Consider the following 22,086-nt stretch of genomic DNA (forward strand, 5'->3'; position numbering starts at 1 on the left):
AATACAATGTAGCAAAGGAATTAACGCCTACAAAACGGACGACAAAATAAAAAAATGGAAGTGCAGTGATTTGCACGGGGTTGAACCCCATGCTTTTCGTTCATAGAAATCCAAACTAGTTTTTAAGAGGTTAATATATTCGTGGGTTTTATTGTGTTTGGGTTTCTTTGAGTGTACTACATGTGTGCGTATAAATGTCTTTAAGGATATTAAAGTGACACAGATTGGTTTATACCAAACATTTGACAGATATCGCAAACGTTTGTAGAGAATCTCGACTGAATGAATGACTTGGGTACAAGTCTATATAAAATTCTGGTACTGACTGTGGTAAAGGTGATACAAGTATACACACATAATTTAACAAACGAATGAACCATGCTGTATCGGTAACATTTTTCGAATCTACACGTCCTTTCAAGTGGCAGGATCGGGGGAGGGGCGGCTTGAGTTGATTTTTTGAAAATAAAAAAAGTATACCAAATACGGTCTACAACGAAACATACCATATAAGTATTTAGACCATGTGTACGAGTATGTGTTTGCAGTTGTTTGAACATAACCTGCATGTGCTTGGGTTCGTATAAATTGAAATCAGGGTAAACATATTTATAACGTAACACGAAATCAAACCATCGTAGTCATGAGAAAATATAATTATATCTGGAATACGCATAATTTTATTGTTTACATCAATTATGTTTTTAAACGAACGGCCGGGTGACATTTGCTATGCATGTTTTGTTTATGTAGGTTTTCTTACACTTTTTAAATGCAAGTGAAAACTTGCCATTTTGGCTGCGGCGTGAAGTGAAATGCTTTCATTGTTCAAGTGTGATGTTTCAAATCTTCGAGACAAAAGTTCAAATTCACCTATGTCACAACAATAACTTTCAAATATACACGACAACTTAAAAAATGCCCCTTCCTTCCCACAAATGTCGTCTACCTTACTAAGGCGTCGCCCGATGCGTCGCCCGATGCCCTATCGACAGTTAGAACTATTACAATTACAAAACTGCCCTTTTTAATTTTATTTGTTTTCGAAATTTTCTTATTGTATTTGCTCATGGTGTTTTTGTAGTATTTGTCCAGAATGTCTCTAAGTTGTCTTGTCATAGTTGGACATGACTCCTTCTTCTCCTGTCGTCACGGCGTTTTTACTTTCTTTTTTTGTTTGTTTGTCGGATATTTTAGTGCTGCGGACGGCTAAGGATTTTTCGAACTTTAGTGGGCCTAGAGGGTATACGGCTATATCATATGTCAACGGAAAGATAAGTAAATGTAGTTTTTGAATATCACTTTTTTTCTAATTGAAAAAATGCTAAAGTTTTCCGCTATTTCGCATTAATTAGAGGAGGAGTCAAAGATAAATCGACCCCAATACACTTTGATAAGTGATATAAGTGAAACCGTTCATCGAAAACAAGTAACATGTAAAGGTCATATGTATAGAATTTCGAAGAATGTAAAAAGAACTTTTTTTTAATCACAGAACAAAAATGCCCCAAAAATGGTTGCATTTTAGTGCATTTTCAATGATTAACAGATAATAAGATACCGTAAAAATATTACTATGTTTATCTAAGTATTCTTTACTGAATAACAAACAAAATAAACACAACGGTCTCGACTCGATGTGCAACATGGGCTTTGGAAAATGAGTTGCAAATTTTCGCATATGTACTAAAATTGTATAACACGGAATCGTTTACGGACAATTTGTCTAGTTTCCGGAGTCTACCTTACGTTTTGATGAAAAAAAGGCTGGATTTCGTAATAAATTTGACAGTACATAAACAGTGAACTTTGAACTTTGCATGGAAGCATGTGTAAACAGGTACATGCATGTTGTCACAATATTTACGTCTTATGATGTTAAAACGTGCGCCAAACTGATGTTTGTAATGCAATATCCTCAGCAGGGGTTCATCAGGAAAGGATGTGTGCTAGGATATTATTTACCATTTTTTGTCAATTTACACATGAAAATGACAAATTTTCCAATAAAAAGGGGGTGCAATCCCATGCTCCCCCTCTAGATCCGCCGCTGTTCTGAACGGATTATACTGAACGAATTGATAAAACAAACCAGGTTCCTTTTAAAAATTCTAACTCAAAAAGAAGAAAGAGAACAGACGCAATAAAAACTAAGATTTTTTACCTCTCAAAAAGGCTCCAGTTTTAGTAGCCGTATGAATATACAATGGTTTACTACGTAGTTGTTATTAAATATTAGTCAAAGGGAACTTCATTGTTCAGGCCAGGGGCGGATTAAGAATATTTAAAAAAAAGAGGGAGCTCTGATCAAGACGTTTAGCAACAGGGGATACAATCTATCATTTGCTATAGTTATTGTCTTGAAGTTTTTATAAACTTACTTTTTTAGCGGCCTAAACATGCATGTACAGAGCAGTTGTAGTAAGTGGTTTGTGCGTTATTCTGTTGTCATATTTTGACAAGGTAGAAAGGTTGTTTTGAACATTTACAATGTCATAGTTTAAATTTTCGGGCAGTTTACCATGTCTGTGTGCTTCACGCAAGGAATGAATAAGTGAGCCACTCCGGAAAATGATTTCGTATTTTACTACTTCAAACACATTTTGTAAAGCTCATGTTGCAGATCGAATCGAGAACGTTGTGTTTATTTTTATTTGTTATTAAGTAAAGAATATTTAGATATACATTGAAATATTCTACGGTGTCTTATTATCTCTTAATCATTGAAAATACACTAAAATGCAACAATTTTTAGAGACACATTTGTTCTGTGATTAAATAGTCAACTTTTGTCGGAAGAAGTTCTTTTTTTACATTTTTGAAATTCTATACATATGACCTTTACATGTTACTTGTTTCCTAATACCTACAATAAATGAGTTCACTTACATTACTTATCAAAGTGTATTGGGGTCGATTGATCTTTGATCCCTCCTCTAATTAATGCGAAATAGCAGAAAACTTTACCGTTTTTCACTTTTTGTAAGTACGACAGCGGTGTTTCTAAAATTTACAAGGTGTTTCTTTTTGTTGGTAGGTTACATAAGGATGATTTTCATTTGTATTCCGGGTAAAGACAATTTATAGCAGTGTCAGTAGAACGAGAAATTCCCTTTTGACTTTCGAATTTTTCTAAAGTATCGTCGATATCGGATGGAAAACCTTACGTGTTCTGAATAGACACCTGCTCCAAAGGGTTGTAAATGTTGACAAAATATTGGTCCTCAAGTCGTGAATACCCTCTGGGCTCATTAAACTCGAAAACTAAAGCACTTTGTTTGATACCTGTCGGCAGCACTAATTATGCTGTTCGGTATCAAATAATCAACAACTTAAGTAGCAGTCTTTGTAAGAATCATGCAAAATCTGAAAAAATGTGATACACCTAAAAAAAGGCTACATATTTTTTTTTTAATTAAGTTGTTTTATGGGTGTATATTATGAAATGTGTATTTGTTCATTCCGATCTGTCTGCTCTTAGGGGATAATCAACATTGAAAATTCAGTAGATTCTATTGTATTTGAGTGTCATTTACACAGTTATCTCCCTTAATTTTGAAATATACAGTGCATTCTATATAATTTTTATCTCCTAAGAGCACGGGCTATATGAAAAACCACGTGTTAATTTCTGTTTACTATGACATTAAAAACAAAATATCAAAAATAAAAATATGTAGGCTTTTTACCCATGAATCACATTTTGCACGATCCTTAGCTGGAGTGCTGCTTAATGTTTACAGCCTGTAACATCATGTTGTTCAATACATTGATTTAATTGGAGATGAACAATACTCACGGGGTGTGGACATTCTAAAATACACATACAGTTTGGAACAAATATCATGGTTTTTTGACGTACATTGTTTGACATTTTTTTATGTTTTAAACTGTCACTTGAGGGCAACATTTTATACCTGGCTGATGCTACATGTATTTGTTAAAATTGTACGGAAGTTACCTGATGGCAACAATTTATACCTGGTTTGTGATATTGAGAACTGTCACCTGGTACAGTAGGCACATTTTCTCCCTGGTTTGTGATATTTAGAACTGTCACCTAGTAGCAACATTTTCTCTCTGGTTTGTGATATTGAGAACTGTCACCTAGGACAGTAGGCATATTTTCTATCTGGTTTGTGATATTGAGATCTTTCACCTGGTAGCCAGATTTTCTTTCTGGTTTGTGATATTGAGAACTGTCATCTAGGACAGTAGTCACATTTTCTCCCTGGTTTATGATATTGAGATCTGTCACCTGGTAGCCGCATTTCCCCCTTGTTTATGATATTGAGAACTGTCACGGTAGTCACATTTTATACCTTATTTGGGATATTGAGAAATGTCACCTGGTGGAAATTACTTAGCCTTATATGGTGAAATTGGTTATGTTTGTAGTTATGACTTTAGATCTTTGTAAAAGATACATTTTTGTATATCCATATTTTTTCCTTTAGGAAGAACTTGCGAAAAAAGCGGACGAATACACAACAGCATTAGGCAGTTACACAGCCTGGAGGACTGATGTCAACCTCGGCCCACCAGACCCTGCAAACCCATTCTCGAAAGATGACGTCCACATATATGACTACTACACAGCACTTCAATACAGTCTTTACGAAAATAACTTACCGGAAACTGTTGATCGGACATCACAACCAAGAACGACAACTCCAAGTACTTCTGTTTCGATAGTTTTGCTCTCGTCTCCTGTAGAATGTCTTGCGATACTGATGGAGGGCGGTCGACAGTGTCCGGGGGATATGCTGCTTGTTATGTCACCAAGCTGGTTAATAAAAGACAAGTCCAAAAACAAAGAGGGACTTCATTCTTTGTATGTTAAAAAAGCCATAACATTTGACCGTGGTGGTAATTCTTATATTGATGTCTTTGAAACACCGCGACAATGTACGTACTTCGTTAACTATTTCACGAGGTCGTGCACAGACGGGCAGAGAAATGATGGAGAAGATATTGAGCTCGACCTTGACTGCCCGATGTCGAGCTCTATTGAGCTCTGCAAGAGAGTCGACGATAAACTGCTGACGAGAATTTGGATGGCAGAAGCAGGCGTATTTTACCCAGAAACACTTGCAGTTATATACAAACCGGCGTACCAGTATGCAGTTCCGAATGACGCCAGTGTTAGGATCATCGCCGTAGAGAACAAAGATGACGTTAGAGACAATATTTCCGACGAACTGCAACACTTCTTAAAGTCAGATGGAATACAGTTGGCGGGAAAGGTAAGGATTGTACTAGCACAGTTAAGTATAGTTTACCAAAGAATCATGCGTCATTTATATTTTTGTCAATGATCTGATAAAAAATTCATATTTAAGAAAAATGATGAAAGAGGTTTGGAAAGGTAAAAATTGGCGCATATACAAACTTAGTTGCAAATCATTTTAATTGTTTTCGGAATGTTACGAATCGTGAACAATGTTGCGACTATTTTAACAAAAGCAACACTACAACTACAAAGGCTGTTTTGTACTATTAACAAAGGATTTGGGGTATTATGTCAAAGAATTTGGGGTATAACTTCAAAGGATTAGGGGAACTACGTCAAATATCACTTCAGGTAATGCATAATAAAAATATTCATGATAATTTACTATAATGTTAGTTGTGGTTTTAGTAGAAAAAGAATGGCAACCAAAGTCTTGATTTAGTGGTGTTCATTCTATATAAACGAATATTTTCCTGAGATAGAGAGATGGAGATTATTAATTTATACATGTTTGCATTTTTTTGCGTTTCACGGTATCCGTTTTTTTATCTTTCTTTCGTCGAACATGTTTATTGTAGTGCAGAATTTACGGTTCGTTGAACAAGTGAGACATGCATTATAATTGTTTTAGTTACATGTGGTAAATGAACTGATTACAGCTGAAATTACATTACATGAATCTTAGAAACAATGCCTATAATCTCTATAGTACATGAACTTCAGGAACAGTACATATACGCTCTATAGTACGTGAATCGTAGAAACAATGCCTATACTCTCTATAGCACACGAACCTCAGGAACAATGCCTATACTCTCTGTAGTCCATGAACCCCAGAAACAATGCCTATACTCTCTATAGTACATGAATTTCAGGAACAATGCCTATGCTCTCTATAGTACATGTACCTCGGGAACAGTACATATACTCTATATAGTACGTGAATCTTTGAAACAATGCATAAACTCAATAGTACGTGGACCCCAGGTACAATGCCTATACTCTCTATAGTACGTGGACCCCAGGAACGATGCATATGCTCACTACAGTACGTGGACCTCAGAAACAATGCCTGTACTCTCTAAAGTACGTGAATCTTAGAAACAATGCCTATATTCTCTGTAGTTCGTGAACTTCAGGAACAATGCCTATCCCTCCATAGTACGTGAATCGTAGAAAAAAATGCCTATACTCTCTATAGTACATGAATCTTAGAAACAGTGCCTGTACTCTCTATAGTACATGAACCCCACAAACAATGCCTATACTCTCTATAGAACATGAATCTCAGAAACAGTGCCTGTACTGTCTATAGTGCGTGAACCTCAGGAACAATGCCTATACTTTCTATAGTACATGAACCTCAGGAACAATACCTATACTCTCCATAGTACGTGAACCTCAGGAACAAAGCCTATACTCTCTATAGTACGTGGACCTCAGAAACAATGCCTACATGTATACTCTATAGTACATGAACACGGGGAACAATGCCTATACTCTCTATAGTACATAAACCTCAGGAACTGTGCCTATACTCTCTATAGTACGTGAATCTTAGAAACAATGCCTAAACTCTCTATAGTACATCAACCTCAGAAACTATTCTTTACTCTCTATAGTACGTGAACTTCACTCTGTAGTGCAGATTTAGTTTGTTGAAGAGGGGTTAAAAAAGTGACAATTTATTTCTTTTTCTCTATATTAATCGAGTAACTGCATGTATCACCTCAACAAAGTATTTTTACATTATACTGAAGAAATGATTAATATTTTTCCGGAGGTTATTTCAAATATTAGACGCCCCGTGCAGGTCCGGGTGTTAAAAGAATAGGCCTGCAGCAGCGCTAAGCTTGTCGTAAAAGGCGACTAAATAGTGCTCAGAAACCTAGCCGGGGGTTAGGCGCTCTGCTCACAGAGCAACTGGGATGTGTGCCCCAGGTGGTGGAATGGGGTACCCCTGGCGTGTTACATGCTGGGGTTGTCAGGCTATAATACGGAAAACCTGACCGCAAACCATAGTGGTGCACCGTGTTGGGAAAGATGCCACGTTCCTCGCACGTTAAAGAACCCTGCTGTGGTATTCGATAGGAGTAGGAACCTTTGCGCTCCGCCACAGGAGGCTAAATTGCCCGACCTTACCCATCCCCCTGTTTTCCAGTGGCAATCAAAATTTGTCGACCCTATTATCCTTGTGACCCATCCTTTCTTTTTTTTCATTTCATGTTCATTTTATCATCCATTTCATGTTCATTGTCTGAATATAGCTGAAATATTGCTGCTCGGACGTTAAACCCCAACAACCAACCAACCAAATATTAGACAGAAAGATATGACAGTCATTTCTTGCAATTTAACTTTTAAGTATGATAATTTAACAAGTAAGGTCCAACTTTTTGGTCACATGGCGTAACAATGTCTATAAGATGATAGACGATTTTTTTATCCGTTCGGAAACTGGTTACTTCTGAAATCAAATTACATTTAGATGGACAACAGTACCATTTGCCTAATTCTTACATAGACACGTATCGAACTTACCTCAGAACCATGTGAAATAAAAATGATAAAGAAAGTGATATTTACTATCGAGAAAAAATCTTTTGAATTGAAATGACGTCATGTGAAATGATTTGTAAATACATCATGTAGAATATTATATGAAATTTGTTGGCCTTTCATCATTGGCAACATTTCAGTTTTTATTGATCATTATGGGGTTTGCACTACTCGTCTCTTGTGTAATTATATATTGTTGTCTGTCTTTTTTGTTTTTCTGTGCCAGTTAGTGTCTCTTCTCTTTTATATACAATGTCATCTTCCGGATTTAGGTCTATCAGTCATACCAATATTATTGTAATCAGACGAACTTCCGTACGTTTTTGTTTTTTTTTTTTTTTTTATCAAACTCACTTGATCGACCAATTTGTTATAACGACAAATTCTGCCTGGACAGAGAGTGACGTTCTGAGAACAAATTCTGCCTGAACAGAGAGTGACATTATGAGAACAAATTCTGCCTGAACAGAGAGTGGCATTATGAGGACAAATTCTGCCCGGACGGATACTGACGTTATATATATATAGAGAGAGAGGATCAAATTAATGATGCATGTCATAGATGTCACATCAATACGAGTTCGAGTCCCGCGCAGGGAATGACCAAAAATTTGCATCGCAAATTTGACAGTTCTAACATCGTTGGGAATTTTTCAGACCTTTCTATACGTTTATATATCTTCCCTGTATCAATTTGATCCGATGGAGCAGTGTAGCAAATAGAGTCGTCACATTCTGAGACGTTGTATAATATTGATTTGTTGTGACATGCATCATTAATTTGATCCTCTATCCTACATATTAACATCTAAATGAACTGTCCCGTACCACCATACATCATGTACTAAGTTACAGCCCTAGATTAATCCTACGAGGAGGAATGACCCGGCCAGCGAAAGCTACATTTTTATATAGCCTAGCTGGCCGAGTGGTCTAGGGCGCTGGACTTTGTGCAGGCGGTGTTGCCATAGATGTCACAGCGGTACGAGTTCGAGTCCCGCGGAGGGAACGACCAAAAATTTGCATCGCAAATTTGACAGTTCTAACATCGTTGGGAATTTTTCAGACCCCTCTATATATATATATATATATATATACTATAGTGTGTTAACATCTTTATCGGTATCGTTGTACAAACCTTTAGACTTATATATATATATAGTCATTTAATTAGTTTGTAAAACTTGATCATTTAGCCCATTTCTAGACTGGACTGTTTCACTCCATCTTAGACAATTAAACCAATAAGTATGATATTTGATGAGGTGCCAGATTCATACGCTGAGATTACACATGATAAATCTGTGGCATTATTCATGTTTACACAAAATTTTTTCGTGTAAATATTTATACTTAAGTTTTTTTTATGAAATCTTAAGAAAGAATGTTATTATGGAGATCTGTTTAATCAATAAGCATTAATAACTGACCCATTAGATCGAAGTTAATTTTAAAAATCAATGTTTGATCTTGAGGCAGACAATTTGTTTCACATAAAAAGTTGATTTTTATAGCAGCCATATCGGGTCTTCTTTCAAGTATGTGATCCAATCATTTGTAAATATAATGATTCATTTAAAACCAAACTTATCAAATTGGAAAACACCACACAAATGATCAACCATGTAATTTACATGCAAGTTTTTTTGAAAGTGTAACAAGCAATCCGTGTCCATATTTCATTGGGGTGCCTTCAATAGTTGTTATTTTAGAACAAGCGTTAATATTTCATTGGGGTGCCTTCAATAGTTGTCATTTTAGAACAAGCGTTAATATTTCATTGAATAGTTGTCATTTTAGAACAAGCGTTAGTATTTCATTGGGATGCCTTCAACAGTTGTCATTTTAGAACAGCGTGAAATTTCGTTGGGGGTGCTTTCAATAGTTGTCATTTTAGAACAGTTTGTTTGTTTGTTTGTTGGGGTTTAACGTCCGAGCAGCAATATTTCAGCTATATTCAGACAATGAACATGAAATTGATGATAAAATGAACATGAAATGAAAAAAAAAGGATGGGTCACAAGGATAATAGGTTCGACAAATTTTGATTGCCACTGGAAAAAAGGGGGGATGGGTGAGGTCGGGCAATTTAGCCTCCTGTGGCGGAGCGCAAAGGTTCCTACTCCTATCGAATACCACAGCAGGGTTCTTTAACGTGCGAGGAACGTGGCATCTTTCCCAACACGGTGCACCACTATGGTTTGCGGTCAGGTTTTCCGTATTATAGCCTGACAACCCCTGCATGTAACACGCCAGGGGTACCCCATTCCACCACCTGGGGCACACATCCCAGTTGCTCTGTGGGCAGAGCGCCTAGCCCCCGGCTAGGTTTCTGAGCACTATTTAGTCGCCTTTTACGACAAGCTTAGCGCTGCTGCAGGCCTATTCTTTTAACACCCGGACCTGCACGGGGTCATTTTAGAACAGGCGTTAATATTTCATTGAGGTGCCTTCAATAGTTGTCACTTTAGATTTGGTAATGAATATGTCTGTCATTGATTATTGTACTTGATGTGTTCTGATAATCAAACCTTACAAGACCAGTCTATAAATATCAGACAGGGGGTGATTCATGCATGTCAAAACCCTTCAAATTTACTTTATCAAACTGGATATTTATTTTGAAATTATTTGATATTAAACTGTTATTTTTAATTAAAATTATCATATCAATAAATACTTTAAAACTAAAGTATCTATCCTTTCCATTCAAGATCCCCATCCCCTTACCCTATTCCCTACTCCCATCCCCTTACACTATTCCTTACTCCCATCCCCCTTTATGCCATAGAATGGAAAGTTTTCCCCATATAAGGACTGTATTCCTCCGGAAATAATTAAAAGTACTTCGTATAATTAATCTCATGTCTGATTTATAAAATCGGTCATGTCTACGGCAAAACAAAACTTTAGAAACATCTTCCTGGCAAAGTATTGTACAAGTTTGCTAAAACCTTGACTTCCGAAGTTTTGTATATCAACTTTATCATTGTTTACAATAGTTTACTTTTACTGCAAGTGAACCGGAGGTCAGTTGTATTAACAGCACTTAAAATCATTTGTTTACAAAGAGGTGTTATTCTGAACAGCTGTCTTTTATTTGAGTTATCTCTGCATGTAGGTAAAATTTGTTACTAATCATTAGAAATTTTGTCTTTTTTTATTGTATTCAATAACCCATCTTTTATGATGGGAAGAGATGCTGGTATGAGTAATAGGCCACACATAGTAAAGTATGGATAATATTTCGAATACCGGTGCTTAAATATCCAATTAATCCCATCGTTTTCGCTAGCTAAATGGAAGCATGCACTGAGAACTAATCAACTCATGTTTTACAGTTATCAAAGAAATTTACATTAATTCCCCTCCCCAAAAACAAAAACAAACACCCGTAATAATCTTGGTCCCTGGTCAATATCATAAGCGACCTAAAGATCACTAAAAATAAAGATTATTTTTGAGAGAAATTTGTGGAACGAAAATAATACACGTACAGGAGCTTCCAGGTTAACACCGTGAAGTGATTTTGATTAGTCTTCAGATGTTCTACTTCTTTTGTCGATCATAACGATACTGGAGTTCGACAAAGTTAGTAAGGCAAAATAAAAGTGTACCTCTGTTACATGTACCTGTTACCCGACCTCCCTATCTCGATCATAATAATATTGGTGTTCCACATGAAAAAAAAACAGTAAGGTCAATTAAATCATACTCTGTTTCCTGGTGCCCGACCCACTCAGGCCTTGACTTCCGACTAACTAACAACCAAAAGACCCACCAAACGCCTCGACATTTTACAAATGGTAATAAATTTTCGGTTTCACAAAGTTCGGGTAGTTAAAAAGATGTTATTAAAGTTGTTTTCTGTGAAACTCGGGGAAACTAAGTACATATAAATAAAATCCCGATCTTCCGACTCGTTTTTTTCTGACATGTACATGTAACAGGAAATAAGGATATAATTTTATTTGGCCTAATTGAAAAACAAAATCACATTTATAACGTTAACAGCTGTATTGGTTATGGCTAATGCTGCCGTAGAAGTTTTTTTTTTCAGAGTTTATGTCATATATTCTTGTACATTATCTTAAGTATGGTTCTTTCTAAAAACCAGCCATTGAGTGATTCATCGTACATGTATCTCACGAAACTGTTCAAATGCATTCGTTTCTTATGTTAATTTACTTATGTAAATATTTGCCTGTACGTTTCTGTAATAGAACGTTACCAAATTATAAGTGTTGTTATGGGCAACTTTCATTTGCACTTTTATTTTCAAGTACACTTTCTATGATGCCTGCTGAAGAATTTCCAATCAAAACTATTTGGGATTAAGAAATGCATTAATCCCTAATAATAAGATTCTGCCTGGTTTAAATGCAGAACTACACTTATTATCATGATCCTGGTGTATATTGTAGAATGGCGTTGATACTATGATACCATTCTTTTGTCAAATGTGATTGACTTGCTCCCAACATAGTACTGTGCATCGTAGATTTCTTAATTGTGTCTTTTATATATAACAAATCCAACGACATTAGTGTACTATTTGTCTATAAAAACACCGACTTTATTTAAGTGGAACTATTAATAACCCAAAATGCATAAAATTTGCTTAGAAAACTGTCAAAATAATATCAGAGATCAAAACTTGTAAAAAAAGAATTTAAAAAAAATATAATGCACATATCTGTAACCCAAACGAAGAAAAGGTTTGCTCCATAATTCCATACAAGTTTCTAATACCTTTTTCACAAATGCATCACATCGAGTATATACTAAAATGGCACATAGGACTTAAGAACACTTAGACATTAAACATGATTTTATCACTGTCACTATATGAACTGTCTCATGGAGTTTAATACATAGAAGAAATTTACAAAGCTTTCATACTTATAAAAGACGAACTAGTCGCGTTTCGAATTATTTATTTACTTCGACATTAAAGAGGTATACCTAGGGTAAGGGAAACAACTCTTGAAATCAGTGATATGTTTGTATCATATTCAATTTCACCAAAACCTATCAAGCTTCCATTTGAAACAGAATGAAATCAATCCAAGTTATTTTGATGCTTACATGACATTGATGTAAAATGCTGAATACTAAGGTTCCAATGAGTTGTATCCCTTACCCTCGGTTTATCTCCTTAAACATCGATAATAACATTTTGGACTTTTACAGTACATTCTATATAATTTTTATCACATAAGAACAAGGGTTGTATGAAAAGCTACATGTTACTTAAAGAACATAACAAAAATAAATGTATGTAAATTTTCAAATCATGAATCACATTTTGAAAGATTCTTTTCTGGAGTGCTACTTAAAGTAGATTATACCTTATATTTCTAGTTATTCAATTGTCCTATTTTTTTTTCTTCTAAAAGATGACCTTGAACAAACAAACTTCAGGAACTTTTTTCTTGTAACCTTTAAAAAACAACTATAAAATTCCAATTACATTTCTATATTTTCCCATCAATTGATCTCCCCTTAAACGAGACTTTAATTATTTAATTTTGTAATTTTACCATACAATTTTTTAGGTCAAAAATTGTTTTAGAATAATTGTCAAATATAATGTTTTTACACCACTTTATTAGTTCACTGAAAAGATTAAGACTACCCAGGTGTTTGATTTCCACTTGGTTAATCCTTTGTTTATGTTATTTGTTTACCCTCTCTTATTTTTGGCGATTCCCAGTTAAAATGAGTGCTGGAGGATGTAATATTTATATTATCGGTACATATCATGCATTTTTATTTTTGTATTGAATAAATGGTTATTCACTAAACAGATACACACTGGGAGATAATATATATTTGAATTACGGATATAACCTCTCTTTATATTTGCTGTAATTATAGATGTAACCTCTCTAGATTGGCTATAATTATAGATTTAACCTCTCTAGATTGGCTGTAATTATAGATTTAACCTCTTTAGATTGGCTGTAATTATAGATGCAACTTCTCTAGATTGGCTGTAATTTTGATATGACCTTTCTTTAGATTGGCTGTAATTATAGATGCAACTTCTCTAGATTGGCTGTAATTATAGATTTAACCTCTTTAGATTGGCTGTAATTATAGATGCAACTTCTCTAGATTGGCTGTAATTTTGATGTGACCTTTCTTTAGATTGGCTGTAATTATAGATGCAACTTCTCTAGATTGGCTGTAATTATAGATGTGACCTCTCTTTAGATTGACTGTAATTATAGATTATTGCATAAAATAATGAGGTCTTACATAAATGATCATAAGAATGAAATATCTTTTCTGGTTACTCAAAAAAAAAAAACAAAAAAAAAAACAACCAACTAAACAAACAAACAAACAAAAAAAAAACAAACAAATAAAAAGGAAATATTTTCAACTTTTTCATATTAAAAACAACAACAAAAACAACCTCATAATGCGACGACAGCAACAGCAACAACGACCACAACAACCTGGGGTATTTGTACAAAAGAATATTGTACATGTACGGACCATGATAGTTAATGAAATCTAGAAATTTAGTTAAGTTTTCAAGCAGGTTGAAATGGTATTTAGTGTGTGTAAAATATAGTATTGTTCATAGATTTTTCCCAATCTAAGAGGTAGGACAAAATACTGATACACAAAACCCCAGTAATGTGTCAATATCTTTGACTTTGTTTTCATCAGACAATCAAACTATCAAGCTGCAATTGAACAAAATCATTAATTAGACGGATTTTCCCATCTTAGATGTCACTGTTCATTTCTGTCTTAGATATTGAGATTTTAAAATAATTTGCATACCAAAGAGATTCGTATATGTGCACGCCTGGTCTATATTTTCGTTGTATAAATCTCAGCAACGCTTCATGTGCGATCTGTAAAAGACAGTGAAAAAAGATTGGTTGTAAAGCGTGCAGCAGTTTTTGCTAAATCGTCGTTCTTGCCATGTACTATGATTTCAAAGCATTTGAAATGTCTTATCGTTGACACCTCGAACAGTTTGCCGATATTTTTTAATACACTCTTTGTAAAAAAGTTACAAATTCAACTTATGTAATCTGTATACAGTTGAAGCTAACAACTACTGTTTTATCATTAAATTTTAGGCAACCTATAAGTATGGAATGCTTCCGTATCTTTAATGTACTTCGAATAAAGATATGTTCCTGGAGGTTTTTTATAAATCAGATATTTTGTTTCAGTAGATATCTAAGAAAAGATAAGATTTATCTAAGCCTTGCAATTTTTGTCGTTTTAGAATAAGTTTCAGATTTAGTGTAATGTTTATTGAACTTTCATTGTTTCATACTGCAGAGAAATCCTACTTTTTACATCTTGATTTGCTTCTTTGACCTGATAAAGTACATTAAGTACGTTAAGTAAAGAGATGTCATAATCTAGAGCACTATGGTTGGAATGCTATATGTTGTCGTACCAGCAGACAAAGCCCAAAAGAACATTGTGTTTGTCTGCAAAACGTTTTACATCCAATGTTTATTATCAGAGCTAGACGTAGAAAAATATAGCAGTGATAAGACCTATACTGCTACCACACTGTCCAAAGAAGAGATTGTGGAAAACCATAAATCTGTGCTATCCTCTTTTGGTCTCTCGACCAAGGACGATGATTGTAATTTACCGTCTATGTACTGGATTCCTAAACTCCACAAGAATCCATACAAACAACGTTTCACATAGCTGGATCTGCAAAATGTGCCACCAAACCTCTTTCAAAACTTCTGTACTCACAAATGTCAAGGAGGGTTTGCAGTCCTACCACAACACTTGTTACTCCCGTAGTGGTATTAATTCAATGTGGATCCTGAAAAATACGAAAGATCTTTGGGAGACAATCAGTTCAAGACTATTATCTGAATATAAAAGCATTAAAACCTATGATTTTTCAACACTGTATACTTCTATTCCCCGTTCTCAGTTAAAATCCCGACTTAAAAAGATTATACATCGTTGTTTTTCCAAAAAAGATTGTACACCTAGATACAAATATATAGTTCTTGGTAGAGATTACCTGTACTTTGTAGTAAGTAATTCCAAATCATCTTCCAAATATACAGAGGAAGATGTTTACAAAATGCTGGTATTTTTAATAAACAACATTTGTCAAGTGTGGTGGATGTGTTTTTCAAGAAACGGTCGGCATTCCAATGGAAATAAATGTTCTCCTCTACTTGCTGACCTATTCCTTCATTCTTTTCAGGCTGACTTTAGAGCTGATCTGATCCGAAAGAAAGAATATCGTTTGGCTAGATCCTTCAATCTCAGTTTCCGCTATATAGATGACGTATTATCTTTAAACAATCCTAATTTCGGGGATTTTATACGTAGCATCTACCCCAAAGAACTTGAGATAAAGGATAATACAGACACTGTGAAGTCAACCTCATATCTTGACCTACACTTAGAAATCGATGGTAAAGGAAAACTATTGACCAAAATTTACCACAAACGTGATGACTTTTCATTTAGAATTGTCAACTTTCCTTTCTTCTGTGGCAACATCCCTTCAGCACCTGCGTATGGAGTGTTTATATCACAACTCATACGTTATGCCAGAGCTTGCCCAAACTACGCAGACTTTTTGTATCGCGCTGGAACTCTAACAAATAGGCTTCTGGAACAAGGTTATGTTGCGTCAAGATTGAAGTCATCACTACAGAAGTTTTATGGTCGTCATCATGAACTCGTGGATCGTTATGGTGTATCCATCTGCACTATGAAAACTGATTTATTCAACGGGTCATAGTTTTCCGTTCCTCGTTTGTCTACCCCGGACTTGACTTTTAATGAGCAACTTGGCGGGTGTTTCTAGAAAAGCAGAGGACGCTTACCCTACCGGTGCACCTGGTCCATCCTCCCAGTTTTTAGTGGAGTCCGAGTTGCTCATTTTGTGTTACTTTGTATGTATGATTTTAGTTACTTTATGTTCTTTGTTGTGTATGTCTGTTTTCCATGTCTGGTCTTTGTCCCTGGATTATATTCTTTTGATTGCCGCTATAATCTTGGTTCCCTTGATTACTACTCCATTCTTTTTATTATTATTTCAATTTGTGTTTATTTAAGTACAGCACTTCCTAAAAACCAGGCAGAGGCTTACATTGAATGATGCATGCATTTCTTAATAACTTGTTATGTTATCGGAAATCTTTCAGTAGGCCACAAAGAAATATAAGTGCAAATAAAACTAGCCGACTGGAGTTATTAACACTTAGATTTTTTTATGATCTACAATAGAAAAAGTAGAGGAAAACTTTTTACAGGGCAGAATTTTTACATTTTTACACTATAACCAGTCAAAAAAAGTCTCACAATAGCAGATCTAAGGATATGAAAAAGGGAGAGTTGTTTTTAAGACCTAACAAATGTATTTATATAGTTTCATTGATTATTTTAAGATATAATGTTTCACCCCCTGTCTGGTTTTTAGGCAGAGTAATACTTAAAGAATAATATGAATGTTCCAATGTAAGTTACTCTTCCTGAATGTATGAATTTAAGCTATATGTTATGTTTACAATTCATTTACTGCATCATATGCATATTTATTTACAGTTTTACCACATTATCATTCATGAGAATTAAGTGTTCTAGGAATTTATCTCAGAATTTTATATTATATAATTATTATAAAGAATTTATTGGAGAATACAACAACTAAGGAATACATTTCACATCTCATGAAAATGTTCGGAATATTTCTTTTATTTTTGTAATAGCGAAATAGAGTAATTTGGAACGTATATATGTAACTTTAATATTCCAAGCCAAGGTTCCACTTAGTAATACAAATGTCTCAAATAAATGAATAGGAATTTTGGACGCCCTTTTAAATTACAAAACTAACTGTCTAAACATTGCTTGTACAAAATATCTGATTCTTCATTTCAATCAGTAACTGCTTAAATGGTTGTTGTATCTTACCTGGATAATAACGATCTTTATTTTTGGCATAGAACAAATTAATCAATACAAAGAATAAAAATAACCAGCGTGCATCGATAAAATCTAAATTTGTAATTAAACGTTTACGCCTATTGGGCAAGTTCTATCCAGTGCATTTAGATGTATTACTTAGCTTCAGGTGACCTGATGTCTTAAACTTACCTGTTAGAGGCATATAATTAAAACCTAAAATCTCTTTTTATACAAATAATTATATTCAAACTGTCCACTTAAATTGATTTTTTGTCTCTCAACATCTCATTTACTTTGCCAGAAATTGTCACCATTACTCCAATTTATAAAAAGCCATTGTCTCATACGTTTTGCATTTAAAGCTAATGTTGACAATAGACGAAGGCCATCTCTCTTAAAGGTGTACGGCCATTGCAATATCGTTACTGAGCGATAGGGAGCTTCCGCTTCAGGTATGACAAACGACTTTCACCTGTCATTGTTTAGGTGCATGTGGCACTCGCAGCAGGAGTCTCAAGAGACTGCACAGTAAAATGCACCAACCAGCGAAAATTCGACAAACCGTGGAAAGGGACATCCCCTTATAATCATTATACTGATTGGTATGTCGAAATTAAAAAAAAAGTGTAGGAGTAAGGAATTTGTTTATTTTGATATTTGATATTTTAATAGACTTTATACTGAAGGGACGAAATCGTCCAAATAATAGACTTTACACTGAAGGGTCAATTTCGTCCAAATAGACTTTATGTCTTCACTTTGACTATAGGCTTTATCATGTCAATTGAAAGTTCTGTATATCTTTTGTTACACATTCCAATCCGATTCCAAACTTTAATAACACTCACGATGTATATACATACAGGTTATGATATCAATCTTCTGTTGCACTTTTGAAATGCTCACACATCCAAAAACAATCTTTTTTTTCTCTTCTTTAATGAATCCAATCGGTTATCATCAAGTGCAAATTTGTGTTTTATAATACAGTAAAAGCTCTGTTTAGTTATCAGGATTTTAATCTCTTCAGGTTATTTTAAGTTAAACTTTAATGTAACTGATTAACGAAGCTGTATTTTACAACTCTTACTGGTATCTATTCAACGAAACAATCAGATAACATTAGTCGATGTTTAAGTGTCAATTTTTGTATACATGTTTAATGTCATTTGGCCAGTGAAGATGTACACGAGTGCAGTCTATAAATCGTTATATTTTTGTTCTATCTGATTCGGTTTGTTAAACTATATAGTTCAAATGAGAACCAAACAATTCAACAGATAATTTATGTATATATTTGTCTTCAAGACTTGAAAACCTACAGAATGTCAGCTAAACAATGTTTTAAACAAAATTAAAATATCAGTAACATGTCGGTTTGGTGGATATTTATATCTTAGGTTTAGTTGAATTAATATTTAAAAAAAAGTATGGGGATATACCCCGCAATAATTTGTTCATCAGTTTACAATATGACAAGTCCTAGTTATGTTGTATGTCATAACAAACAGCATGCATATGTTTTGATTGATTGATTGGTGTTTAACGACCAAGCAGCAACATTTCAGCTATACCCGGGCGATGAACATGACATGGATGATAAAACGAACAGGCAATTGTAATGAATTGAAAAATGGGATTGGACACAAGGATGATAGGGTCGACCAGTTTCGATTGCCATTGGAAATCGGGAAAGGTGAGTAGGGTCGGGAAATTAAGTTTCTGTTGCGAAGCCACCTCTCCTTCTCCTGCCCAATACCAAAGCAGGGTTCGTTATCGTGCGAGGAACATAGCGTTGTCCAAGCAAGGTGCACCACTATGGTTTCTGGTCATATTTCCCGTATAACCTAGCATGCAAGGGGTACCCCATTTAACCACCTGGGGCACAGAGCTCAGCTACTCAGTGGGCAGAGCGCCCTGGCCCGCGGTCAGAGTTCTGAGAGTTACTTAGTCAAGCTTAGCGCTGCTGCAGGCTTATTCATTTGATATTTGGAACAACACGGGACACAATCATAGGGAAATGGTTCGAGTGAATACATCAAAGCTGCTTTAGAAAAAAAATATCAGAACGGTTTCATTGCATGATCTTAATATATACAGTGTGCCGTTGATAATTACCCCAATCTAAAAAGTTGCAGAAAATTGGCATCCCAACAGATCCATAAATTGTTTACTTATAGTGACCTTTATGAAATTAAATACCTTTTTCAAATACTTTCTTGTCTATGTAATATACTAAGTCATCAAAGTTTTTTTTAGACTTTATAACAATCAATTTAAGATTCGGGAAAATTTCCGCCAGAATTTCACACTATAACCAGTAAAAATATTTCAAGATATTTAGGAGATGCCAATTTTTTTTTATTGGAAATTCCTCAATAGGCCTCATAGACACTGTATTAAAAATAAAAATTCAAATGAATGTTTTGCAACTTGTGATGCTTACACGTAAAATTTGGTTATGTTCTGAAGAAAAAGTAAAGAAAAAATTTCTCGCCAGAATTTGTACACTATAACCAGTCAAAAAAAATCATAGTAAGTAGCATATTCAAGGACACGAAAACAGGAAGAATTGTTTTATGCATTTATAGTTTCATTGATTATATAAAATAATGATGAATCACCACTTGCCTGATTTTTAAGCAGAACCTTACTTATGGAAAATATCATTTTATCACTTCATTCTCGTGTTTTTCTCCACATTGGGAGTATTGTATTTCAGTTACAGAACTAGTTTAAAATGGTTAGATAACCTTTTGGTTCCTTTTCGTGAAATATGTGAGAATGAAGTATTTTGAAGCAATCATGTCATCCATAGTAAACAGGACATTGGAATTTGACACTTCCGATAATATATCATTGATAATACAACGAGCGAAAACGCCTTGATGATAATAGGATAATTAATTGGAAAGAGTGAATAACCAAAATATGTTCACGAATGCGGAAACACGCCTAGATTTAACGAATGTGTGGAACTTGTTCCGCGCACGAGTTAAATTTTCAAGCGTTCTTAGCACGAGTGACCAAATTTGGGTATTCACGATATCTAATTGATTATCCTATTTATTTTATAGATTTCTTCTTTTTTCGTTGCAATTTTCAACATGAATTTTGAATTCTGTGAGCGACGAATTGATATTCGTGTCGTGACGTTTTGTAACGTTTTTGCGGGCGAAAGTCAAGAGTGAAATTACTGAACTTACTTGTCAGTGTGAATTATTGTTGTGTTTTTTTCACAGGAAACATTCTGCATCAACTGTCGAAATGAACAATACGATTTAAAATCAAAATAAACAAGTTCCTGCAGCAAACTCTTTAACGTACTCCATTGGAAGGTGAATAAATGTAAATCATCAGCAAATGCATGTAATATGGTTTTCTTATGTCACATTCACCTCTAATGTAGCTACTTATATAAATTAAGTTCCTACATATATACATGTGAATGTCATGGATCGTATCGGTAAATCGTAGGAACAGATTTTTAAACAATTTGTCATTGTGAACAATTTCGTTACAATCAAATACCATGACTTTCACGTTTTTAGTAATCTATTTCAGTTGTTATCTTCTTATCCATTCAATTAAACGCGCAATTAGTATAGAATTTTGTATATTAATTGAAAGTCATTAATTCATTTGTTTGACCGTGTTTAGTGTTTCTAGTGCGTAATGGGTTGAAAAACCTTAAATGTTTCAATTGCCAATAAAATCAACATCACTGATCAAAAAGAAAATAATATATAACTAGGCAAAATATTGTTACATTTGTAAAAAGTTTTGCTTCTATCGTCGTTCAAACCTGTGTATTACATTGTGGTTTCCATTAATTCAACAAAAGTCTTCAGTAAATATGACAAATGCTGTCAAGCCTGTATTTTTAAAATTACCCGTGAATTTAAACTAATGAGCAGTTAGAAGAGATGGTCAAATGAATGAACTTCAAATATTGTATCCATTTTTTAAAAGAATGCCTTATTGATATTTCCAAACCATATAAATGATAGCAAATCTAAATCTGGTGTAGCATGATTAGATGAACAATCGATTATCGCATCGACCCGAAAGAACCTTAGATAAAGTATACTTCAGACATTGTGAAGTCAGCCTCGTAATCTTGACCTACACTTAGAGAACGATGATAAAGGTAACTTATTGACCAAGCTATACGCTAAACACGATGACTTTTCATTCCATATCGTAAACTTTCCTTTAATCTTATATTAAATGCTCGATTCATATGGTAATCATATGAAAATCATATCATATTAATCATATGATATTTATCATATGATAGTCATATGATTCTCATATGATCAAATGGGCTTGAAAACATGATAATCATATGTTTGTGAAAA

At 34.4% G+C, this 22,086-nt stretch overlaps 1 protein-coding gene and 1 long non-coding RNA gene across 2 annotated transcripts in view; one reads left to right on the plus strand and one right to left on the minus strand.

The window, feature by feature from the left end:
- The window catches only part of LOC148599888 (carnosine synthase 1-like), a 36,388-nt gene that overhangs the window by 3,728 nt on the left and 10,574 nt on the right, over window positions 1-22,086 (plus strand). The window contains exon 2 of the mRNA XM_088559491.1: window positions 4,458-5,246. Within this exon, the coding sequence (XP_088415617.1) occupies window positions 4,458-5,246 (789 nt within the window). The remainder of the gene's footprint in view (window positions 1-4,457; window positions 5,247-22,086) is intronic.
- LOC148599890 (uncharacterized) lies at window positions 12,218-21,247 on the minus strand. Its single transcript, XR_015918223.1, has 3 exons — window positions 20,932-21,247; window positions 14,594-14,667; window positions 12,218-14,016 (listed from the first exon to the last, which is right to left on the minus strand). It is a non-coding gene; the product is annotated as an uncharacterized LOC148599890 (long non-coding RNA).

This window comes from Perna viridis, chromosome 13 (genome assembly GCF_037379345.1).
Source record: "Perna viridis isolate PV_CMFRI_1.1 ecotype Kerala chromosome 13, ASM3737934v1, whole genome shotgun sequence".
Classification (NCBI taxonomy): Eukaryota; Metazoa; Mollusca; class Bivalvia; order Mytilida; family Mytilidae; genus Perna; species Perna viridis.